A 26866-nucleotide genomic window follows, 5' to 3' on the forward strand; every position below is an offset into this window, starting at 1 on the left:
GAAGTGCTATAACTTCGGTCAGAACTTGTAACTCAGAAATCTCCCAGTGACCCCATTATCAGCGTAGCATAGACAAAACAGAGCTGATTTCAGTATATGAAGGCAATGACTATTCAGGGAGCTTTAATCAGAAGGAATTTAACTGAACAAACAGCCGTGGCTCCCAGAGAAGGGCTGAGTACTTTTAAAAACTGAAAGTAGCTGACCGTATGCTTTAGAACAATGAGATAAAATTATTACACAAAACCCTTTAATTAATGCATGCGACAGAAGCTGTGATTTTTAAACCCTAATCTCCCTGTCATTTCAGTTTTTAAGAAATAGTAAGAAGCACCCATCTGCTCAAGCTGCCACATGAGGCCCAAAGTTCTGTTCTCACACCAGTTTTGCACCGGATGTCTCAATAAATTTGCTGCTTATTTACATCAGCCAAAATGGAGAAGAAAGCTGCTGATCTCTTATGTTTGCCCTCCTGCAAAAACGGCCAAAATACATTTTGCTGTTACACGCACTGTTTTTTCCCCTAAAAGCACGGGCTTCTCCCCCCCCAAACAGAAAATCCATGGGACATTTTCAAAACCCTGACAGATGTTTAATTACAGAGGCACTAGCAGGCATTATTTTGAGGTCAAACACAGAACAACTGTAGCTGACAACCAAATGGCTAAAGTGTCTGCTCTACCACTAGTGAAGCAAAAACTTTGCTAATCCACATTTTGCTAATTCAAACACCTAATAATTCACATGTAAGCAAAAAGCTGCTGGTAGTGCAACATGTCTAAATAACCATTTCATAGCAGGAATCTGTGGTACGATCTCATGTTACCAGGGGTGTATCATGAAATACAGCAAACAGCACTCAGCACTATGTTATGAAATATCAAACTGAACTCTTACTCTCAGCATCTAAGAACAAAGTACCTTTTGTAATGCAAGTTTCTTCCCCCCCTGCACTTTTTAATTCATGAAGTTCATTCATTTAGATAGGTCCTTTAGTCACTGACGTAAATGAACAGAGATCTACAGTACGTCCATGGGCTGTGTGGCACAAGGAGAACAGAGATGGTACTGCCATCTCCACTATTATTTCCAGCTGTTTCTTACAAACTTCTCACTGATTCCCCAGAAGTTCTCACACCAGGTTCCAATTTAAAAACTTTCTTTTATTCACAAAGTTAGAAAATCCTATTTTGACCTACTAAAAAACTGAAAACAAACAAAACCTAAAAATACAGACGCCCGGACCTGTGACTAAAATTTCTTGGATGTGGCTCTGAATGGAGCCAGACCTGCCCCTTCTTTGCTGAGTCAAATGCAGCAGCGATGAGTCTTCACCCCGATCCGCCCTCATAGCTGAGCGCGAGGCGGACGCGCTTTGCTGTGTTACTGAATTGTGCACTGAGCACGCACCAACACAAAATACCGTCCTAACAGATTTAAGCATGCCTCAAAGCACATTGTTCTGACAGCGCCTGGGTCTCCGTCATCACTCGTAGCTATCAATGATTCCGGTTAATTTTACCATTACAAGAGGTACAAGCCTCCATCTGGCTAGTCTGCATATGACTGCAGAATTGGAATCACACTGCTCAACAAAGTACCTTGGCCACTAAGGCTCTGTTAAGGTGGACTGCGGAGTGGAGAACAGCCCCACTTTCAGCTAGGCTGAAGACCCACCACGCACACAAGGGAGCAGAGCACGAGGACCAGTGTTCCCCGGGGAGAGATGCCTGCTGCTCCAGGGCTGCCGGGGGAGGTGTGCCGGCAGGACTGCGTGGTAACCTAACACATGGGGTTCAGCCTCCTGAATGCCTGCAGCCCGTACGGCAAAAGCCTGCAACAGCTCTTTCCCTGGAATGAAGGTGAAGGGAAGAGATTTCCTTGTTTAATGCCTGTGACTGAAGCGACCTTGCGAGTACAGGTGGCACGGTTTCCAAATGCGTTCTGTTCCCTGCTTGTGCCAACGCTGAGCACAACAGCACCCTCACCCACACCGGAGTAGTGGCATAGCTGCTACTGCCACGCAAGCCACCGGCATCCCCGTCACCCCTCACCAGGAAGGCCGGCCTCACAGCTCCGACGGGGAGAGCAGCCAGGGGGTGACTGCAAGGATCCTCACGCCAAAGCTACATCCGTGCCAGGAGCCAAAACCCAACACCCGCAGGACTGTCAGCACGGATGCAGATATCTCAGCAAGGCTGTTACTTGTGCTGTTGCAGCCAAAATGCTCCTTCGCTACACAAAACCCAGTGAAAAGTGCCACTTGGCTCACGTCGCTGCATCTGCACTAGGGGTCCCTTCCACCAGGCCTAGATGGTCAGGGGGTGACACCACTATAAAGCGTTAACACAGACAATTCTGCTGGCAGAGCCAGCAACACAGAGTGCATCCAGGTGTCCTGCAAGAGAGATGTTTCTTGCTCAACTTCCAACTGTGGGTTACTTTTGGCTGTTGTCACGAACTAGGACTCCCCCCCATCCCCTTCTGTCTTCCAGTACAGGGGCCTGTGCTGATTTCTCCCGAGTCTGGCTGAATTTTATTATCTTCTAAATACACCCTTCACGTGAGCTCCTGGTAAGCAGCACGTTCAAATGCAGAACTAAGGCTCTGTAGAGGTGTACCTACAGCACGTTCTCAAACAAATTACCAAAAACCCACATTACTGTACTTATAAGCAAAGTACTCCTTAATAAAAACAAAAGCAAAATTAAAGAGCCTTTTCTCATTTCGGACTTCAGAAAACACTTCTCCAGCAGGACACTGAGTAAACTAATTTAAATGCTCTTAAAATTTCAGATTATTCTGTAATGCTAAACTTGCATCTGAGCCTCTTCAAGCACAGTACGCATATGATTATACAGTGGAACTCCCTTATTCATACAGTTAGGAAGCAAAACACCTCAATCTTCATATTGTTTCAGTCTGATTTTTTGTATTAACTTACCACGCAAACAGAAGCAGATCATGAGAAAAGGGCAAGCATCCCTTCTTTTCTCAGTTTTTGTTGAGGAGAACTCCCCGCAGCTATACTCACCATCAGCCACAGTACAGAATCCCCCAAACACATTGGGGGGATTGTAATAATAGTATTCTAAGTATGTACAAGAAGCCTGTTGTGATCCTGCTGAAGTCACTGACGATACCACTATTAACCTCAAAGGAAGGAGAACTGGTCCAAAGACTACAAATAGATCATAAGCAGTAAATTTGGAGCCTCTCCCAGCTCTGGACGGCTGGGGTTTTAAAAAACCCAGTGGCTCCACGGCATAAGCAATGAAAAACAGGTTACAGAACTCAGCCACAGGTACTAATAAAAATGACCAAAGGTCATCTGTAGTCTATCAATCACTGTATCGTTTACAGTTCATATTACAATATAAAGGTATGAAAGTTGTCAGTGTTGTACACTGGCTACTCTGAGATCTATGATGAATAATTGATAGAGGTTATCCATTTGAGTCTCCACCTATTATTCAAAACTCTAAACCTGCCATTCACCGACAGATGAAGGATGGAGGGGCACTATAGGGAACTATTTTCAGTGACGCAAGCAACAATGCAGATTATCTGAAAACAAAAGCTGAATTTTTGTGAGACCCAAGGCACTACTCTTTGTGAAGCAGCAAAACAGAATTTCATGTCTACTTATTTTGCACAATTCACTTTCAAGAATAAAATACACCAACTAAATCTGAACTTGAGGTTTCAGTCTTAAATCTCTTAAAAGCTTGGTTGTTTGAGCTGAAGGCTGAGAAGCGCATTTGCCTGACATTCCCTTACATGTTTTGCATTAAGCATCTAGCATGTGTCTTCCTGATACAGTGACTGTGACCTACAATTAAAGAGTAAAGAGCTTTACCATTATGGACCAAGGTGCTGATGTTACTTTTAAAATTTGTAAATAATAAACCAGGAATAGCTATATTTACAAACTACACTGGATGCCTGATGAACTAAGCCTTGCAACACAACGTACACTGTATTAATCCCCACACAGACATCACTCAAGTAACTTGCTCCACAATGGCAGCAAACCTTTGAAATTTGGAGCAAGGTTTATACACCAGATAAGAATCTATTAACTACTAACAGTCCTACTAACTACTGCCTTGTAAGACAGGGCAATTTATTTACAGTTCACCATGGCTGAACAGAAGAATCGCCATCTTGGACTCTCTAAGTCCATACTGCAAGTTGCGAAACAGATCATAATTTCATGTTAGATTTAAGAAGGTCAAGCTCACTGAGCTGCCTTTGTATGGTTTATAATGTCAGAATAATCCTTTACTACAGTGACAGCCTGAGACATTGAATGGGACTGTCCAAGAACAGCAGCCCCACTGTTTACTCCCTATAGCAGCAGCTCAGCAGCAGCATTCAAACAAGCCACGATATAATACATCCTTTGACAAGCAACACCTGAAACACCTTCCTTATCTTCACACATCCCAGGACACAACAGAGATGTAGCATTTTTTTCATTAAATATGAGAAGCAGGTAGTCGGAAAAAAGATTTCACTGCAAATTTAGGGACATCAGAGCCTGTTTTTAATTCCCTTCATTGAAACACAAGGCCCTGTCTAGACACCAGCCTTAAGGCACTCTTCTTTGCATATAAGGCAGGCCAGGGTACACTGGAAGCGTAAGGATTGTCAAAAAACCTGTTTGGGCTTTGGCAAATTAGCATTATGTATTCTGTAGAGAGCACAATTCTTAGGCTTATGTCTGTCAGAAGCAAAAAATGCTACAGTCTTTTTGACAAACTCAAACTTTCCTTGCCAAAAGCTGTCCTCTCTGCAGCTCAGCCTGTTAGGAAACCGGCCTGAAGAAGACTTTGTTCAAATCTCTACTTTTTTGTATCAGGATTTAAATTTTGTTTATTTTGACGGAGTTTTGGAGCCTGCACACTGTCGTCTTGTGGACTCCAAGATCAGTCATACTGGTTTCGTACCTGACGTCCTGCAGCCTCCCACTCACCATTTACACCAACTCCATGGTGCCACTTTTTGACCAGAAACTAATTAATATCCCACCTGAACAAAATGGCAGCACTCCACCTCTCACACTTCACGTAAACAGCAAAACCCAATCCCGCTCCCATGTTCACCTTGAAATATTTTTCTCATACTGAGCTCTTGTAAAACAGCTTGCGTGTAATGGTCAGGCTGTAGACACCTTGTACATGTACAGTCAAGTGGTTACTTTTGATGGGGTGGATTCTCAACAATTCCACTCCTGAGGCTTACAGATACAGACTTCCAGGCAAGTGGATGAACCTGGTTTAAAACACCATTTTGGCAACAGGATACTTGCAGAGACTAAATAGTTTTCATCAAAATCTACAGCTGAATTGGCTGAGCCCTCGGTATGGTGGCTGGGTGGGGAGAAGGAAACACAGAGAGGGGAAAAAAGATTTGATTGCACACAAATAAGTTATCACTAACTTAACTCTCTTGCTTCCACGTAATTCCTCAGCTAGTTTCAAAGTCAAAAGGCCCGTACAATATTTGATGTGGATAGGCAAATACAAACAGCAACACTTAGTAAATCCATTATGAAGATTAGCTTTGCCTTACAACATCTGAGCAAAATACAAGATCTAAAGCTCAAATGAACTTCATAATGTACAAAAAAACCTAATTGCACTTTAAAGAAAGCCTAGTAAAATTACTGCACAATCTGAAGGCAGTAATTTATTAACATGTGATGATCGTATATTTCTGTTCTTTTTAGTTAGGCTTGGATCTGAAATAAAAGCCTTATATGGAAAGAAGCTTTGATGACAGTTGTTTATTGGGAAAGCTTTTCCAGCCTTTTTGTTTCACACAAATGATTTGAATGTTTAAAGCATTTAAAGAATTTCATATCTAGGTATTAATAAAGAGATGTTGTCTTTTCCATCTTTTGTATTTTCATTAAGCTTTTAGTGAAAATGCAGCTGCTGACTTAAAAGCGATTCAAAAATAATATATATATACAAGCAGGCAGCCATTTTCACAGTCTCACAAGTAAAACATTTCCATAAATAACAAAGAATACAGGGTCATAGTATCAGCTGTTCAGAAATTTTTTAAAAGTCACAATGGGTCTAATTTTGCAGTAAATATTTGCCGTATTGTTTTTATTTATGGCTTGAAACTGAATTTAGAAATGCTTTCCCTGAACTTTAAACACTGTGCTCCTGACTGACTGGCTGTGCCTCTGCTGTTTTCTCATTCGACTTCCACGTGTCAGCGTCCACACTGGCCCTCAAGCTGGGCTTGCAAATGTTTGTGAACATCTGAATCTGCTCCTCATGCATTTGTATGTACACACTGCAGACAAATGCATTAGGTCATTTGTTCACGTACATGGCCAGCTGCCCTGTTACCTGGCTCTTCAGGCGCCTAACATTAATTGCATTGTAGAGCAGCTTTAGATAATTAGACACAGCTGTAGGTTTGAAAATAGTAACACACAGTGGGAAATGCTGCTGGAAGATATTGGTCATAAACACTTCTATAGTTCTCAGATATACCATTATCTACTCTCTAACTCTCTGTTTTGATCCCTGTTGAAAGTTTTCTTTTACTTTTCCCTTGGGGACTTTGCCAAGCATTCCACTTGAAAACGATTCTGTGACACTGTCACTCAGCTTCTTTCTAATCAAAAAAATCATATGTATGTAGTTCTGTGAAAATGCAAGCTGTTTCCTTAAAAGAACTAAGAGAAAAGGGAAGAAAAGTATTTTTAACCAACAAAGCTGATGAACAAGAAGGAGTCGTTAATTTTTTCTTATAAATGGCACTGATATAATGCATTTCACACATTTCTCCCCCACAAAAAAAGCTGACAGTTTTTCCAGAAAGAGACAGGAAGCTCCACTTCTGGGAAAAAAGAAACCAAACAAACAAACACCAAAATTGTCTCAGATCTGCTCAATTAATCTTCTTCCACAAACATAATTTACAAGCCATGTTAGCTTAGAAGCTGGTTTTGACAATCTCATTACCTCATGATTCAGGTGTCTAAAAAAACAAATTCCATGTTGTATTTGTTCATAAAAATTATAAGACTATTGTTGTTATTTCTCATCTGAAAATATGAACAAGTCAGGTCTCAGACATCTTCAAAGAATGGCTTGTTCCATTTCGTTGGATTGGAGGGGGTGTTTAGAAATACAAAGGGGGAAAAGATTATAGTGGCAATTGTGAAAGCATGAAAAGTCAACGGGCACAAAGGCATACATGAAAATAAATGCAACAAAATAAAAACAAACATGTTTATCCAATCTGACTACATATCTGGCATCCCAGAACCAGAGTACAGTATTAGTTTTAAGAGCGTAATCAAGTGATTTTTTCATTGGTTTCAGGAGTCCAGATACAGAAGACTCTGCAAGAGCTGCTGTGATAACACATTAACCCCAGAAATTAGAGCAGAGAATATATCCCTTTAATTTTGATTCACGAGCTAAGATTTTTTTTTCTTCCTTTTTTCTAACTGCCACTAACTGCATTTCTGGTCTTAAGAGTCAAAAAAGTACCAAGCTACCAGGGGATTTCCTAAGTGGGATTACCCATGTTTCTTCAGTTCCTGCTAGATGCTTACAGTTGTACCTGTGACAATTTAACCAAGCTGGCTGTCAACCACCAGCAACCAAACGTGAGGGAACAGCAGAGAGATTTAAGCTCTCTCAGAAGCAAAGCACGTGTATGAAACGTAACCTCAGGGTGGGATTTCTTCTTTTGGCTGAAATTGGTAAGGATTTCTGATTCCTAAAAAAGAACAGAAAATCTAAGCTAGCCTAAAAACTTCCGCCTTTTTGTCAAGAGAGTCTTGTTATTTCATTCAGCTTTTGCTGAGGGACTGTCACAGTGCAGAATATAATTAACCCCTGAGTAAGGGAAGAATGGGAAAATGGTTTCCCTTCTCTTCTCGGGAAAAGCCTTTTGGGGTGGGGGTCAAAACAGAACAGCGCCACAGCTTAAAGAGAGGCGTAATTAAGCTTTCATACAACATCTGTGTGACATTTGCACATGCACTCACTTCCAGGGAAGAGACAGACATCAAAACTAATGGAGAACATCCCGACTCTCCGAATGCAGGAAGAGTGCTGCAGCCTTCTAAGCTGCACTCTTGGGACTGTAAAACAAGAGATCGGCAAAGGAGCTTATTTTCTCCCATATTGCTTTTACTGTTGTTTTTGGCCAGGTAGCATTACGAAGTTCTTAAACAGATTCACCCTACTGCTCCACATCCTACAAGAGACTTGCGTACACTGAGACTACTGGAAAACAATGGCTACAGAATAAGCCTCATCATCCTCTGGCTGTTATGCACAATAATTGGTTCCAGGGTCAACACTGTGATGCTGCAACAAAGGGCTACAGCTTCAGGGTAAAGAATAAACAGCAGGAGTTAATGGAAGTTCTGTTACTATATAAATACTCCCAAAATGAAAGAAAGGCAGAAAATAAAATATTCCGTGTAAGCAAAACTGATTATCAATCCAATGTGCAACCTTAGCTCTCAGCAAGCTGCTAATTTCATTAAAGAAACATAGCAAATACTTTCAAGTATCTGTAACAAGAAAACAACATATTCAGATTTTGAAGCTGGTTTGACAAACTCCGTGCTTGCCATTGGTGCCAATTTATTTGTGTGAAAATATAGGCAAAGAAAGGTATTTGGAATTACAGTATTATTCATAAAATACCCATTGCTAAGGGTATTGGAAACTTTGTTCAAAACATCATGCGTGATTGCTCCACTGTACCTGAACATCTGGGGCAAGTTATGTGTCTGGCTTTAGTGCCTTTGAAATGATGTGTTATGTTTAAGCAAAGTGGTCCAGCCGCACCAGTTTTAACAGTCATGTTTTCAAAGTCCAGCACTTTATCATTCTGAATCTTCCCATTCGATGACACTTTCGATAAAAATATATTTATTCCATTTCCCTGCACACTGGGAAAGTGAAACAGATGTAGAAGAATTGCAAATGTCTTCTTTCAAAGTTATTTCTCCAAACATAATGATTATCTCCCCACACTCAAGCATTCAGATGAAAAGGTACAAAGGAATATAATCATCCTTGTGATTTACCAGGTGAAGCACTAAGACAGGCAACATATTAAAATGGAATCCCCCATTTGTACGCTTCACTCATCACTTCTCCTTCCCTTTTCAGTTTCCGCTGTTCTCAGGACCTGAAAGAAACTTCTACCTGTTTTCCTGTCACCTGCTCTGCCGCCGTGCATGGCTTCGAGCACCGGGGCTGCTCAGGCAGGGCTGTGGCAGGGGCACTGTGCAACCTCCTGGCCCGCCGCACTCCCACGCCCCAACCTGAGCAGGACCATGCTCAGCTACGGCACCTCCTTCCTTGGTGCTCTGCTTTCTCTCCACGTGCACCTCACGGTCACTCATTTCCTTCCTTTACACGATACCCATTTTTCCAGCACCGACTGTGCCTACACAGGCCGATTCCCCACAGCGTGCCAGCCTCCTCGGCACGTGCAGCTCCAGGCCCCGGCCGTCCTCGCGGCCCTTCTCCCGCCAACGCCAAGACACTGCTTAGGCAAACACAACACGCTTGCCTCCAGCTTATTTACTTATGCCGTTGATGCAGCTTTTTTCCAAGGCTGCTCCTAAGGCTCCCACTTGCTACTGTTCCAACGTAAAGCACCTATGGTTTACAGCTCACAAGAGCCTGAATCCAGACCAAGGCCTCCAAGACAAACTCTCCCACCACCTCCTTCGGTTCACAACTGTGTGATCGTCGCAATGAGCCGGATCCCAGGGAAATGCCCCCAGCCAGGTCCCGTCCACCGCCCCATGGCGCCCAGCTCCCGGCAGTGCCGGCCCGAGCGCCCGGCTCGCCCACTGAGATGCATCGGGGAACGGCACTTTGTCTCACGCTGAATTCAGACCCTCGACAAAAGAAATGCAGATTGGTTATCTTACAGCGTATACGCTGCGTCTTGCTTTCAGTACTGTGCATCGGACCAAACATATTCAGGCTAGAAAGCAAATTCACAGACAGGGCGGTTACTGCAGAAGACCAAGTTTCTGGCTTGCGCTTTTGCGTGCCCTCTGTTCCCCGCCACGACAGGGATCTCTGGAGGGCTGTCAGCATCAGAGCTCTGCTTGGAAGTATCAACGAGTTCCCAGGAAAGTTGTTTACATCGCTTGGGTGCATCTCTGATAGTAACATATCAGCCCTTTCCCGTTTATATATATCAATCTACGCTCTTTACATACACTCACACACTTTCTGAATTTTTGCCTTGCCTTTCTCAAATCTTTTTCAGCTTGATGGAGTTTTTAATTACATTACATTTTCGGCCCATTCCAACCTTCACCTCCCTACGTATCATGTTTCTTTCCTTTTGGCTTCTTGAAGGCCTCAAAGAAAGTTGCAAAACTGGAATTTGAGTAAATACTGTATGGAGAGTACTTTCCATGACGCCTTGGTTGAGTGAACTCAGTATTTCAATTTACTGAATATATCCTAAGATTTTTTAAAAAAATCTTGCTCTAATATAACTGTCCAAGAAAGGTCAGTCTAGCAGAAAATTTTACCAGCACATAAAAACTTCATTGTGTATTAATAACACCTCATTTCCATTATGAGCCTTAATATTAGGCACTTGCATGTTGATAACAGCAGAGATAAAAAACCCTAACAACGTCACTTGCAAAATAAAGTGATTATGTTTGAATTGTAATTAGTGTGTCATGTCTGTGTGTATAAACTAAACAAAAAAAGAAAAACACTCCTTATTTTCACAAAAATAACAGCACTGAGGCTTCCTGGTCAAACATTTTTAGCACTACAGTAGCAAGTAAATGATCCTCACTTGCACAAACGCATTTTGTTGTCCCAGAACAATCCAAATAATGATTAATTTTTTCCTGTTACAACTTTACTTGCCATTCTGTGTTTGACTTCTTTTCAAGGCTTCTCCAGGCTTCAACAGTACTTAAGACGTTCCTGGGAAATTGCTGTGCGTGTGGATACAGGCATGTGTAACGACAAGAAACTTCTGCAAAGTATTATAAGGGGGTTTAGGATTAATGTATTCCACGTGCAGTGCAAGCTGTACTTCCTGAATTCTCTTTTAATGGAAGAGAAGGATCTATTTGCTTCATTATCTAGTAAAAAAAGGTTTTACTGCCTACTGAATAAAGGCTAAATCACAGAAAACTGAATACACCTTTGGTTCACTGGTGCTAGACACCTAGCAAAACATACAAAAGGCAAAGCCCGCATGCAGCATCTGCTCCACTACTTTGGGGTACGGCAGGGACGGGAAGAAACGAAGTCTTTCACATCCCGTTATCATCCCGATGCATTGCACTCAGTCTTTCACCATCATGACACTGGTGTGCAACCTCCATTGTTAAAACACATTGAAAATGTTACACTGGGGGAGGGGGGAAGCACCATTTAGACCCGAGATTCACACTTCTGAAAGAATCCATATATTTCCCTCGTAGTTGTGCTTTCCCCCCACCCCCCAAATATTTAGTTTTTGCTGACAGCAGCTTGCCTCAAATGCTATTTAAGCAGTAAAACATCACAAGACATATGCTATCTTGAGATAACACACACCTCTGAAGTGCTGTTAGGTGTAGTTGATGCCTTCAACTGCCTGATGAATTTGTTATCTCAAAGAAACACAAGGTTTGGGAGTGTCTTGTATTACAAACTAAACTCAAATTTCGTTTTTTTTTTTTTTTTTTTAAATAAATCTGTGATTTTGTATCCTTTCAGAAAAAAAAAATGAAAAGAGAGATCTCACTTAAGTGAGCTAACTTTTAGCTCCCAAACACGACTTAAATTACAGCTGTGATATGACAAAAGAATCATTTTAATGGCTATTTATTTTTCTGCTATTTCAAGTAACAGAGATAATGAAGTAATATGTGAGGTTTGAGATTACCAACCTGGAAAACAAAGTTCTCAATAGTAGGAGAGGAAATCTTCCCCCATGGGTCCAGTACGAGGAGGAGTATCTCATGCTCTAAATCCATGTTAAGTAAGCACCCATATCCAAGTTACAATAAGCATCAACTGAGACAGAGTACTTTTGTCTTTCACGTGGACACTTTCTCAATAGAGAGTCTGCACTTTAAAAAGACAAAGTGTTGGATTTTTTCCTTTAGCATCACTAAAGCGTAACCGAATCCATTAACAGAGTATCCACAAAAGACAATTCTGAGACTTGCTCCTGCCCTCTGCCCTTATCCCGTGTAAAGTTTGTATGCTACAGTACATTTCAGGATATGCAATTTACACTGGCATCGATTACAGAGAAGAAAGATTTCTCTATTCTCTAACCTCAAGCCACTAAATGCCAAGTGGTTCAACAAAGCAGTTAACAATGATTCCAACCTGACTGCTCATATGCTTAAAATCAAGCCAGCAGTTTTGAGTTTTGCTGGATCAGGGCCAAAGCATTCAGCAATTTGCCAGCTCAAACCCATGCTGTCTATAAACAAGGAAAACAAATTCACCATGAAAATAAGTTCCCCACACATTTACAAATCCATTCCAGGCATTGAAAATAATGTCTAGGTGTCAGTCACAAAATACGGCACAGTAGCAATCACACACCAAGTGCAACAAGGATCCAAAAGTCTCATTCAAGGACTAGGGCATTGAAAATTGTGATGAAAAGTTCAAAGTTTTACTCCACAGTGTCAATAAAATTCACTATATGTTTTTCATCTCCCCAAAAATCCAGGTTTTCTGCCGATAAACCTCTCAGGCAATCAAGGGAAAACTGAGAACTTAAAAAAGTTATTGATGCTCCTACTGTAAAGGGTTCCCTTGACTGCAGCTAAGTTGCTCTTGACTTTCACTAGTATGACTGGTACCACAGTCAGGCCCATTCAAGTTAAAGTAATCCAGTGCTTGAACGAGACTACTGGGTTAAAAAGTAATAAAGTGACATAGCAAAACTTGTATTTGTAAAATGCACCTGCATAAAACAAACTGTCTACCAACACTAGGCCAAACCAGGCATTACTCTTACACCCAGTGCAGCCCTGGGACTCCACCAGGTTTCTGCTCACATAGAATTTAGCCTGCCACATCCACTGAGTGCATCTATTGACAAACCTAATGCGTCAAGAAAGAAAACCTGACTCTTGGCTTAAGATGGATGAAGGGCAAACTGTGAACCATAATGTTAAGAGCAGCAAGAAGATTTAACATCAAAGACATCTACACAAGCCCCTCATTAGCAGTCATCTACAGATCAGTAGAATCCCACTAAACATAGCCACAGTGCTACCGAAATATTTGGAGATCGGATTAAAAACACTACCATTGCAATTTCCACTGCCTGAATCTTGTTTTACTAGCTGTGGGGAAGGGAATCCTTGCTTACTAATCAGAAACTGCTAGAAAATAAAAGCACTACACAATGTGATCTTACGACTATAAATGTCACAAAGCAGTATTTCACTTGTTATAGCTTGATGTAATAGAAACATCCAGTACTAAGAAATACCAGAATTGCTAAACTGGCTTCTACAAGGCAGCAAGGCCATGGTACGTGTCAAGAAGTGACGGTTTTGAGAAAGCTGAGTTACTGTGCAGCTGGATTCCCAAGTGCGCATCCCTATACACAGATGTTTATAATACTTACTGAAGAGAAGCAAAAAGCCTACTATGAAAACTAGAACCCCGGTGCAACTGACTTAAACGTAAATCGGTACTTTTGAATGCACAAACTGAAACCAAGACAGCTAATAGCTTTCCACACCCTTGGAAATATTTTTTTTTTTAAATGTTAGCATTTGGAAAGAATTGGCAGTTCAGGGAGGACTAAACACAGACACAAGCAACCCTTAGAAGCTGCTCTCGTGACAACACTTCCAAAAGCTGCGGAAGAAGTATGAAGAACTAATCTTGGTTTGGGCATCTTACATAAGCTTCAGGGCAAAGTTTATCCTACTACCACCTACCTTTAAGAAACCACACTCACTTCCTCGCTTTCTAACAGATAAAATAAAGGCTGGGTAAACTATCTCTCCCTCAGCATCTTGGTACAAATTTTCTTCCAAGCTGAGCTATGCTTTGGTCACTCATATCACAGACCTACAGCTACAATAAACTGTTTAAACAATACTTTGGTCTAATTGTGTCTCTGGTTATTGTATATGGTAACCTGCAGAAAAGGAACACTAACAATTAAAGCTAAATACAGTAGAAGTCTCTCTGACATGCGGTATCAAAATACCCCGCACAAAATTCTTCAGTACTTAAACAAGATCCCCACTGAAATGTTTGCAAACAATAAAAGCAGTGCAAAAGTTGGATTAATAACTTCAAAATGCTGCAACCAAAATTCTCTATGAGCAACAACAAAGGCAATCTTTGTCGTGAGAAGCCATTCATCTACTGAAGTATCTCAAGCTCAGCCAGAAAGCCTTAGTTCTGACTTGAGCTGACTACGTGTTATCTGTTCCTCATCACCCTGCTCCGTTGCAAGAGGAACTTGAATTCCTGTTTAACACTCTCGCTGGCCACCCACACTGCATGAGACTAAGTCAACCAGGACCCAGTAACGCAGAGCATGGTAATCAAGATCACAGTGGAAATTACTCAAGATGCCTACAGGGCAATCGTTAAACGTTCCTTAGTTGGTATGATGTCAGAGTAATGTATGGCATTAAAGGGTACAGATTGCGTTATCTCAAAGCATTGCTGCCCTGTTCCAGTCACTTTCTGCACGAGCTTCTTGAACCACAGCTCCCACCATCAGCCTAAAGAAGGGCCAAGCATTTTCCCATGTGTGAGGTACACGTGCCAAGTGAGGTTTTAACCACACCTCCAGATCTCCTATGGCTCTTCTCTCTTCCTCTTCCCTCGATACACTCTTCAGTGATTCTGGCTGCCAGAATTTTTCTTGATACCCACTTCCTGCGGATGATCAGCCTACATTCTGTTTTGTTCTATTCCCTCAGTTCTTCTTCCCATTCATACCAACCACAGTTAAAGATAGATGAAAGCAAAAAGGTATTGCTGATGGCAGCACCACAGGAATACAGTCCCACATAGGATACCCTCTGCAGTCCTGAGGAGCGTATAAGAGACCAAAGGGGAGGGAAGCGGTAACAAAGTGCTGCTGTGGAGAAGCACACAGGCCTGTACTGGTCAAAAATGATGCTCCAGCCTGCAGTGCTTTGCAGAGAAACTTCAGATCATGAGAAAATACCACACCACATGTGGCTTTGCTATGTGCATCAGGATTGGACTATGTGCATTACAGCAAGGTAAAAATAAAAGAGAAATTTCTGACTGGTGTTATTAGGCACGTTCAAACAAGGTAACTGATCCAGTCCCGATCCACCGAATTTGCTTTGAGGAAAAAACTTTGTGAAGTCCCAGACAATGTCTAATGGATCTTACTTCTGCAAGCACAAGGTCCTTGCCCCAGCTCAACTTCCCCTATGATGTGAATCATGAACTTGCTGTATTTGAGAGTCCTGGCATTAATCCCACTGGCATAAACAACCAAAGCAGTTGGGGTTGAAAAGTTGAGGGGGTTTTATATTCCAACAACCACTCCTCGGCAATGCCAAAATTAAGTGCTGAAGTATGTAATCACAGCGTAACATTTTTATATTCATGGTAGGGATCTAACAGAAGCCACCAAGACACTGTTCTTCCTTGAAACTACCTCACTTCTTAGAAGCCTGGTGCAGCAGTTACCAGTTGTCCAGCACTGAGATGTTCTCCAATTTGTCCTATGTTTATTCTGGGAAATAAACAACCTAAATAACTTGAACATACTTAGGAGTGTACATACAGAATAAGATCCTCATTTGGTGTAAAATGTCCCAGCAGCACTGCCTTCAGTGGCATTATACTGTGGGATGTGCAGTAAGTGAGAGTCTGGCATAAGAAGTATCTGAAGTGTAATTATTTGATTAAGATAAATAGTAAAAATGTTTGATTTTTAAATAGTGGAGAGGACTTCCCTTGCACATTGAGGAACATTTTTCATGTAAGCAGAACAATGATGTCCTGATACTGGATACTAGCAGCTGTGCTTCATGCACTCACTTTGGGAACAGGAAACATTTACTAGGACTATCTTTCTCTCATCTTTGGAGTTACTACACATTTTTATTTTTCTGTTTTTACTTGCTTATCCCTTTTATTCTTACTGCTCCTCTCCTTCCCCAGATTACAGCCTTGCTATTTTACTGGAAAATTAAAGCAACTCTGGACATTTTTACTTGTGATTTATTTTAAATCAAAAGCCTTATGAAATTAGGCACGTGTCGTTAAAGTTCCAGCTCTTGGATTTGTTATAACTTATATCTGAGCAAAACAAAGTCCAAATTTATGCTTCATAAATCTCTCCTACTCTTCTTCTTTCACAAAACTTACTAATGTTGTTACGTTTCTATTCAAGCATTTCAATTTACATACAAGCTTTTCTTATAATATGCCTGGGATAAATGGTATGTGTTACAACCCCCAGTTCATATAACCTGTAAGCAATTCACAGGCAGCTGTCTCATGTCCTTCAATTCACTAATAAAGACACTAAATCAGTGTCTGGCCATGCATTTCTAAGAAAACAGTGCCAAAACCAGGCACTGCTCTTCTCTCCCCCTCCCAAGTTTAAGACAAAACAAGAGTTCAGACTCTTCAGCATGTCGATAACAGCAAGCCCGGGAGTCCACTGGCAGGTATGGACAAGGCGTGCTCCTGCTGCTGTTTCCCATTTGCATGACCACTCCAGACATACTGATTCTCATGTGGAAATCCTCCAAGCGTTGGGCGTCACGAGCCCCCATGGCTTCAGTGCAGACTCCCAGCACCCTGGCATTGCCTTGGAGGGTTTGAGCCCCAGCGCCACCCCACGCCTCTTTTCAGCCTCCCTCCTCTTCGAAACCTCATCGCACAGCACAGTTTCCTTCACCAAGATCTCCTCACCCAGCTCTGACCCTCCTGCACCTCTCTGCCTTCCTCCATTCCCCTTTCTCTCCTCCCTGCACCCTACTCCCATCTCATCTCATCCCTTTATGGAGCTCATCATCTCCTGAGCAAGTCCCGCCATACCACCACTAATTCCCGACACAAGCCAAATGCAGCCCTGCCACCACTGTTTTGTATCCATTGTTTGGGTCTGGTTTTCTTTATATTCTGTGCAGCCTAGCAACTTGTATCCACCTCATCTACTCCGACTCCGAGCTCCTCAGGCCTAACTCTGTGTCTGCGCAGGGCCCAGCGCAACAGCTCTCACTCGCCACCAGCCCCTGCCTGCACTGGCTGGCGTAACAAAACCCGTGTGAGTTCAGTGAGAGTCCATCAGTCCCTCCTTCAAGCATTTCAAAAATCTAGGGAGGAAAAAAAGAAAAAGGAAAGGGAGACAAGAGGCAGGAGATAAAGGAAACAAAATGGACGAGGTGGTTCTCACTGGAAGCAGCATTCCGAGGTGCGACACCTTCTCCTTTCCCTGCTGTCCTTCCCTGACAGAGTCAGGCTAGAAGCAGCATTCCTCTCTTGTATTCCTACATAACGCTCCTTTTTCTCTTCTTTTCCCCTCCCCCTCCCTAGATTACTTTTAACACTTACTGCCTGCCCCGTCTGGCGCTTCCATGCAAAAGAAACTAGGTCTATGGCACTCCCTTACTGACCGGAGTATCACAGGCCTGTGCTCTTACTACCTGTTTGCCGAGTGCCAAATGGTATTTGAACTGTTCTCACTTCTTTCCTTCATCTTCCCGCCCACCGGCAGCGGCCACAGCCTCAAAAATTACACTTCCTTCTTCATTTTAGGACTGAAATAGTTGATAGTGCCTAATGTAACTGTAACACCCTCACTGCTAAATACACCATGACAATGAGGGGGCCCACGCTGAGCCTTAAAAATACCAACCACCGAATGCATGCAGGCTGAATTACTTCTGTGGCATACCTAAAACTACGTTTTAGTTGTGGAAAGAAGCCAAAAGATCCGAGAAATAAGAGTATTTTTCCTTCCACTTTTACCAACACATGCATAATCCCCCTCTATTCTCTCAGTTATAGCTCTGTTTTTTTAGTTAAAAATGAAAATCACACCCAAAAAAAAGCCTCAAGTTGGCGGAAGTGCTGAGCAACAACTCCCAGCTTTGGGTGCAGCTCTGGAAATTCAGGTACAGTTTGCTAGTAGCTTGAATACCAAATGAAAACGAAGCCTCATCTGGGGCAGGAAGACCTTGAAAATGTTCGAAGTCTGCTCTTAACAGAGCGAATGTGCTCTGGGGCCACCTCTTCCCACGTGGCTGTCACACAAAGCACACATACCTCATGCATATATCTTTGTGTGACAGGTATCACATGGTACACCGTATGTAACTCTAGAAAACTAATTTTTACCCTCTTTCCAACAAGATGGAAAGTATTCTGCAACTAGCTAGCAGATAATAAACTGGGCAGCTGATAAACTGGGTTTGCAAACACTACCCCTGCGCTTGAGAGATCATTATGTTACTCTACATGGAGAGCAGAGAACTTACCACTGTGTTAAGAGCAAAGAAGCGCCTACCCCCGAGCCTCTCAACCCCATTTCGCATGCAAGCTGCGATTCTTGCCCTCCTCCCAGAAAGCCCTACCAGTCCTGTCCAGCCTCAGTTGCCCTCAGCCCCAACATCTGCTAGCCCTAAGTGACCACAGAAGCTGCACTGCCAGCTTCCCTGATGCAAGACACTGTGTGTCCACAGGACTGCTCTGATGATTAAGAATTAAACGCACAAAGAAGTACTTTCAGTTAAGCCAAGGCCACAACATTCAATACTTGGCAGTCTCAAGGCCTCTTCTGACTCATGACAACACAGTAATGTGTCAAAGGGGGAAAAAAAGTAGAGAGATGAAAGTAAAAAAAGCTACAGATATTATACCACCTTACGAGTAGCACAAGATTTTCCTAACCACAGCCTGAGTAAAAATAATACCATAGAAGGCACGTCAGGAACAGGAACCGAGCGCGCTGGCTGCTCACCTCCACTGGGGAGGGATGCTGTCTGTGGGGCTGGAGCGCGGCTCTCCACAGAGAAGCCTCACTTGCAAGGATAACTACAAAAAGCCGCAGCAGAGGATTGCAAACCACACCACTTCTAGGACAAAACGTTCTTCAAGGTCACACCAGAACACCTGATTTTAGCAGGAGCGTACACAAGGGCGGAACTTGGCCTACATTCTTCTGTTCGCAGAGGAGGGAAAGAAAGCCTCTCAAGTTCAAGCAGCAAGTAATCCTACAGCCTGCTGGACAGAAGGACCCTGGTCCCTTATAAAACAATATAAGGACAGTGTCAGTAAATCTGCATACCAAAAAGAGAAAATTGAGAAACTTAAGTCTTGAACGTTGACCTATGAAAACTCCTTAAATAAAACACCCACAAACAAAAACCTCCAAACCAACTTACTTCTGAATCCAAAAAGTCTTCATCACTTGTAAAAAATGTTCACTTCATTGACACAATGATTTTAGTTAAACAAACTCTATTAAGAAACAAGGGTAAAATTTCTCTTGGTCAGAAGATTAAAACATTTCATATTAGCCAATTAACTAATTTATTAGCTCTTCAGCTGTGACGTTAGTGAATACAAAATGCAGCAGCCACCCTCCCAGTCCATCAACACAAGCACATCCCTTTTCCAAGATGCACCTTTAGGTGCATCAGTTTGTTGCTTCTTTACAGTTAAAGAAGATTAAGGACCAGCTTGGCCCCCAAAGAAACCAATTTCCCAGCTGCTGGCTAATGACATGGGTTAAGCCAGTCACCTTAATTGCTGTGAGAGAAACTGCTATGTAACTCTCACCTTTCACTCCTGCAACAGGGGCTCAGAGATTGAGTTGAAGCAAATAGTGGGACAGGCAAAGAGATGAGATGGTTCCTCTTGGTAAAAACAAAGTGCTTAACATGGTGAGCGCGTAAGAACAGCTTTTCTGTTTAAACATCACGTGAAAAAGCGTTTTGGTGTTTTCAGCCTGTCTCTGGAGAGGTGGCTTTCCATCACAGCAGTTTCTGTAAGAGCACTATACATTACACCAGTGAAACACGGCAGCCCCATTTAACACCAGACAAAGCTGCAGTGTTATCACTGTATCTTGTCTCAATTGCACCGAGGTGTTTCAGGCAGCAGCTGCTGGATTTTCACGCACCATAAGCATGTATGCTTCCATAAAGAACTTTGTTAAAGTGTCCAAAATCCAACAGCAGATGGCAAAGCCAAATTTTCAGTCTTTTAAATGGGCAAGTAATCATAGTGAAAATACTGAAGTCAGCTTGTTGCTAGGACTTACTGGAGTTGTGGTTTATGGAAAGGACAAGAAAGCATAAAAAAAAAAAAAGTGGAGTTCTTGGTTTAATTTACATTTCTGTTCTAGTGTGCACCCAATTTGTCCACTGGGGACTTGATAGAAGTTGTAGCAAAATCAAGTTTAGGACCGTTTTCATAAGTTTTAAGGACAAACAGATGGGTTTAATCTTTTACAGTTTCAACCCTTTGGAGTTCTCTTCCCTCTATGCCTTACATTTTGAAAGTTATACTGCCAAGCAGTGTCAGCCCCAACTTTAGTTGTCCTAAAACCATGGGACTTTCACAAAAGTAGTTTAAATCCATCATTGCTTAAAAACTTTATGAAAAACGTGAAACTACTAATACTCAATTCTGGAAAATGTTGCTTTGCTGCTGCAGGGTCTGTAGCCAGCAGAGAAAACACAACATTATATAAAATCCTGACAAAACACAACTAATTGAGTAAACCCACCCTCTTCCACAATGGTGCAGATTACTTCATCCGCAATGGTCTTGAAAATGAGTTTAACTCTACAGATAACTATGTTCTTCACAATAAAAGGAATGAAAATGAGAGTAAAACGTTACTGTTCGCCAGACAGAAAACAAACAAAAAACCAGTGCAAGGCTAGTAAGGAAAGAGTGGTTAATCTCACATTTCTAAAAGGGTATTATAAACAAAGAATGGTGAACAACAAAAATAAAATATTAAAAAAAAAAGCTACAAAAGTGCTTAATGGTGTTCTTTTAAATATTTACTTTGCTGCTATTTGGAGAATAATTTGTTCCATTCAGTAGTGCTGGGCTCAAAGGACCGCTTTAATCCAGAGAGATTAATTATAGCCTTTGGAGTTATAAACACAATTTGGGAAGCGAAGCAGAGAAGAGGGGAGAAACACCTCTCACGCTGGTGATTAACAAGTTTACACGCTTCGGGGCTGCACCACACAGGCTGTGCCCATGCTACACCTGCATGCTACAGGCACTACAGTGCACAGGACACCCATAAATCGGGGAAAAACAGTCCTCGAGATGTCCAGGGAAGACACCACCCTACCCTACCGCATTGCTGTAGGCAACTAAGATACTTCTCAGTATCTTAACCGAAACACAAGTTCACCTGCACCTTATGAAGACACCCTCTGATCTCGCTTTAATTGCCTGCACCAGAAACATGTCATCACCCAGAGACAAGCAGCAGCACTCGGCGGGCACGGGACCCCATCCACACTGCCGTCAAACCTCTCGCGTGCTTTCACAGACCTCTCCCTGTGACCACCGCCATGTCCCGCACCAGGAGACGCGGGGAGCAGCGAGAGCGAGCAGGGCAAGGCTGGGAGCGATCTTACCTAGCGAGGGGTCGGCTGCTCCCTCCTCCGAGCTCTCCTCAGCCCCCTCCTCCCCCAGGCCGGAGGTGGCCGAGTCCTCCGGGGCAGAAGCGGAGCCGGGGGTGCTGGGCCCGCTGACAGACCCCGAGTCCCCTTCCTCGCTGCTGGAGCCATAGCGGTCAGGCTGGGCGGCCGTCCCGCCCTCGCCGCCGCTCCTCCGCTCCTTGCGGTGCACCCGGGAGTGCAGCACCATTTGGTGGTAGGTGCGGAAGATCTTCCCACACTCGAAGCACTCGGTGGACTTGTTCTGAGCGGCCCGCCGGCTCTGCCGCGAGGCCGGGCGGTAGTCCAGGTCCCCCTGGGCGAGCGGGCAGCTCTCCCCCGGCGGGACGGCACCGCTCTTCTCCGGGCGCCCGCTGGTGCAGCTCTTCTTCTTGGGGTTGCTGGGAGTACTGGGCGAGTCCTGGTCTCGCTTGCGCTTCTCCTGGTTGACAAGGATATACTCTCTCTTATCCTTGTCGTAAGTCACGTCCGCATCTGCCAGGGCCTCGTCCCACCCCACATACTTCACATACTCGGAGGGCTCTACGACTTTCCCCTTGGTGGCCAGCTGCCAAGCTTGGTAGCTACTGACTGGATCCAGCTCGGCTACTCTTTTCCCAGGCTGTCCTCTTGTAACTCTATCCGGCCCTACAGATGGCCTTAGATTGAGACACTGCAAGAAAAACTGCTTCGTTACCGAGGAGCTCAGGCTCCCGTCTGTCAAGCCCTCGGCTTTATCCCTGGTGCTGCCCCGCTGCGCTCGGTAGTGAACAGCATTATGCGCTTTCAGGCTTTCCATATTTGTAAACAGATTTCCACACTTGGTGCAAACTTCGTACAGAGACAGGCCCGTCACAATCGTCTCCTCCTGTATCACGTCATTGATAGTGGCTATGAGTTCCAAATCATTTTTTGGTTTGTTTTTGCTCCCGGTCTTGGGGCCATGTGACTTCATGTGGTTTTTGAGAAACCAGGGCTCTTTGAATCTCCTGCCGCAAATGTGGCACCCGTGATCAAATGACCCCCTGTGCTTCTTCATGTGAGCTTTCAGGAACCAGGTCTGACTAAAGGCCTGACCACAGACTTCGCAGGGGAACTCGCCTGCACTCAACTCGCTCTTGCAGTTCTCAGCATAGGCCTCCCCGTTTGGGACCTGAGCTGTTATATGGTCCTTCTCGATATGGTTTAACAGCGTCTCCTCCCTCAGGGTCATGTAACTACACAACCTGCACTTGAATGGTTTGTGGACCTGGTGCAGGTGCTGCTCCAGATCCTTCTTCCTTTCAAATTTGTTTTTGCAGAAGGTGCACTGGTAGGAGGTCAGCTTGCCATTCTCCTCAGCCGGCGTCGCCTCCATGACCTCCTTCTTGCTGCTTCTCAACAAGATCTTGCTGCTATCTACCTGAGCGGTACCGTTCAAGATCTTGTTGCAGGCAGATGTGCTTTTAGTGGGGCTGGTGCACCCACCCAGGCCCTCCGAAACTCCCATCTCCCCCAGCTGCGCCTCTCCCATCTCCACCTCGTGCCCCTGACTTAAAGTGCCTGTTCTGTGACTACGGATGTGGATCTTCAGGTTGCCCTTTTGGGAAGCTCTGTGATCACAGTAAGGGCATTTGTAGGGTTTCTCGCCCGTGTGCTTCCTCATGTGCTGTGACAAGGAGCTCTGAAAAGGGAAACTTTTACCGCAGATACAGCAGCTGTGGCACATGGTCTTGTCAGCATCCATGTCACTCTTGCTCAGCTTGCCTGGGCTGGAGGATCTCCGTAACTCCATTTCTGCCCCTCTGCTACGATCCATCTGTATCACTGCAACATTGGGTGAGCAGGGCAGGAGGACAAAAGCATGTCCGGCAGCAGAGGAGGGCTGGACCACGTTTTCAATCATACGGTTCTGCAGAGAGATGTTTTATTGCTTCATTCTTGGGGCAACACTTCTCCTTTCAGCTGCTCCAGAGAGTCCGACGTGCCAATTTATTTCCGTGTCTTCTGTAAGCTGATGGCATAGATCACCTGAAACAAGAACAAAAAAATCACACGAATGTACAGAAATCATGTAAGTAGATTCTTCAATACATTTAAACCTATTCATATTTCTAATTCAGCAGCTTCATTCACTCACCCCACATTCTGAAGCACAATATACCACAATTTAATGCACCAAAAAGCAGCAGCTTCCCTTTTGCTGATATTGTAGACTTCAATGACAAGCATTCAAAGCATCATTAATAAACAACTAAAATCCAAAAAAGAGCAAATACTCATTTCCATTCACTGACATCACAGTGTCTTTAAAAGGAGTGCAAACCTGAAAAATATTTTCAAAACCAGGCAGAAGTGGCTAAAAATACACCTTAAATGAGGAAAACATTTCTTTAGGGGGTTATTACACTTTAAATCTGTGGCTTTACCATCATGTGTAATTTCATGTTAAATACTTACTTGCCAAAGATAAAAGGCTTTCCCAGAGACTTTAGCAAGTATCATATTCCTGCTGGCAACTGCATTACTTTGCGTCTCAGACAGCTCTGCTGTGCTTGATGTGGCATGCACGGAGCAGGCGCAGAGGCTGAGGACGCTCAGTACTTTGATTAGAGAGAAAACAAGAATCCAGAGCCTGGCAAAGCATTCAGGAAAACTAAAAGTTATTTCCTGATGGACAATGAAGAGAAAACCAAACAACCCTGAAATGTAATATTTAATCTGACAAAGCAATGTGAGTAGGTATCAAATGATCTTAAAAGTGAGTGATTTATGTCAGCAAGACATAGAGGAAACCACAGCACCACCCACCTCAATGAAACAGAATCTTAACCATAAACAAACAAACAAAGCAAGAAACAACTCTGATTAACAAAACAGATTAATACAAGTTTAAAAGCTTTTGTATCTTGTCATGATTAAATGCAAGGGTCAATATCTGCCTCAGCAATGCAAGATGAAACAAACCAGCAATTCTCCACGTTGTATTTGGCAAAAATCAATGGTTAAGATTTCCATAGATAGTTTCTTTTCCAATTATGACAACTGTGAAACAAAAATCTTCCCCCCTTCCTATTCTCATTAAGTACTACAAACACCACATGACTAATACTGTATTCTCTAATACAGAGAACCAATCTATTACCACATGAAGAAAATATCAGCTTCTTAAAATACAGCTAAAAATATGCAGAACATTAACAAGACTATATATTCACACATCCGTCACCTGACATCTGTGACTCAACGAATAAAGAGCTATAGTCCTTGAGCTACAAATTTTAAGGTTTCTCATTGTATTCACCTCTGAGTCTCTTCAATATGTTTATAAATAAATAGTCTAACCATGTCACCAGCATGAGCCTAACAAAAGCAAGGTAAAACTAATGCAATGCTCATCTCAGATACACATCACAGAATAACTTCATTATGTTTAAGTTAATCAAGCCCTCTTACTTGCTACAAGAACATTCATTTCTGGGTTTGATTTTCTGCGTATCTACTAACTGTTCAGCACGTTAAGACACAACAACAGTATCTACCCAAATTACCTTTTCCTCAGAGAGCTGACAGGAATATCTAAGGGATGTGTTATAAATGCAATTTCAGTTCCTGGATGAAGCGTTTTTATACTATGACTAATTTATTATGACTGAAAAAACCAAAACCGCATCAGATCAGAAATTCAGAAGTCCATACGAGCAGGAAGTTTACAAACAACAGCATCTAAATTAATCTCCAAAATTAGTCATTTAAAACCAAATTGAGAGGCAGGCTCAGAAGAAACCCCCTGGGTATATGAAGAGTGGCAGCCACTGGAAGTTGTGGCTGTACCAGAAGGTACAAACATGCCCAACAAACACAAACACAGTTACACTGCATATTGATGGATGAAACAATTCAGAGTAACAACTTACTTATTTGACCCGTAATCTGAATCTGCAACGTAACAACCCACAGTGACTTATAATCAGAGACCTCTCATTAAAATCATGAAAAGAAACACCAGGGTAACTTCTTGCATTTAACACGTCAGTATACTTGAACAAGCAACAGCTTCTTCTGAAATGTTCTGCACCATTGTAGGAAAAAAGCAGGCAAGCTTTGGGTACAAATTTTTCCACGTATTTTAGGTAATGTTTTCTACTTTCTGCATTCTCTGAAGTTGACACCAATGAGAACACTGCTTACTGGCAGACTGACTTTTAGACCAGCGACTTTTTTATTTCCCCCCCTTTTTTTTTTAATGTTCATCCCGTTTTAACTCAATTTTCTACAGTGTTTCCTGTCTGAGAGTTCAAAAGAGCTTTAAGAGTCAAACTTAGAAAAGAATGCTGTATGGGGCAGTGCAGGCACACAGAAATCCAAAGCTTCAGAGTCCCTTGCTTACTTGGCCACAGCTTCCCTGTGCTTAGCCATGACATATTTCACTTTACTTATAGCATTTTCATTAATGGAATGAAAATGAGGATATGAAGAAAGCATTACTTTAAGAGAGGTATTAGCCACTTTTGCAGGAGATCCCTCTAGCCCTATGTTAAATTAGGCCTGAGGGGGGGAAAAGTCAGAGTTAAAAAATTACCAATTTATTTTATTAGTCTAAAATACTTAACAGAAGTGCTATCATCTTCACCAAAATATTCTGAGAAAATTGTTTCATCTTTGTTACTTCAGCTTGGTCAATGCACTGCAATTTATAACTTGAGAAGTTGAAATAAAGTATTCCTAGATTTGAATTATTTGAATCAATACACATTTAAGATTCACAAAATTTCAAGTCTGACCTTCCACAGACAGACACTCCAGGGCGAGGAAGGGTGTCCACCCAGTCTGAGTTTGCTTTACACAGTGTGTGGAGGTCTGCTTTAAGCTTTGGTAGATTGACTGACACAAACATATACGAACAGCTCACAACTCCTTCCTCACATCATTTGACTCACTTAATAGCAGTTCTTTTAGAGGGGCTCCTTGCAGAACAGCAAAGCTAGCGTTCATCAAAAAGGAAAGAAGCAGCATATACAAAATAAAAATGACACTTTTGAAAAATGCTTCAATTCAGAAGACTGAACATACAAAATGAGGAAAAGAGTACTTGTAAAGAATCCTACCAATAGAAAATAACATTTTGGCTTAATAATTTCCACCTTAGTATTAATTATTAAACAATTATTTCAACATCAAATATGGCACAAGGGATGGAAGACGTCAACTGGTAAACCAAAC

At 42.7% G+C, this 26866-nt stretch overlaps 1 protein-coding gene across 3 annotated transcripts in view; it reads right to left on the reverse strand.

The window, feature by feature from the left end:
* The window catches only part of ZNF516 (zinc finger protein 516), a 100803-nt gene that overhangs the window by 34002 nt on the left and 39935 nt on the right, over window positions 1-26866 (reverse strand). For all 3 annotated transcript variants that reach the window (XM_075416582.1, XM_075416580.1, XM_075416581.1), the window contains exon 2: window positions 21644-23674. In XM_075416582.1, the coding sequence (XP_075272697.1) occupies window positions 21644-23549 (1906 nt within the window). In that variant the 5' untranslated portion in view covers window positions 23550-23674. The remainder of the gene's footprint in view (window positions 1-21643; window positions 23675-26866) is intronic.

This window comes from Opisthocomus hoazin, chromosome 3 (assembly GCF_030867145.1).
Source record: "Opisthocomus hoazin isolate bOpiHoa1 chromosome 3, bOpiHoa1.hap1, whole genome shotgun sequence".
NCBI classification, from domain to species: domain Eukaryota; kingdom Metazoa; phylum Chordata; class Aves; order Opisthocomiformes; family Opisthocomidae; genus Opisthocomus; species Opisthocomus hoazin.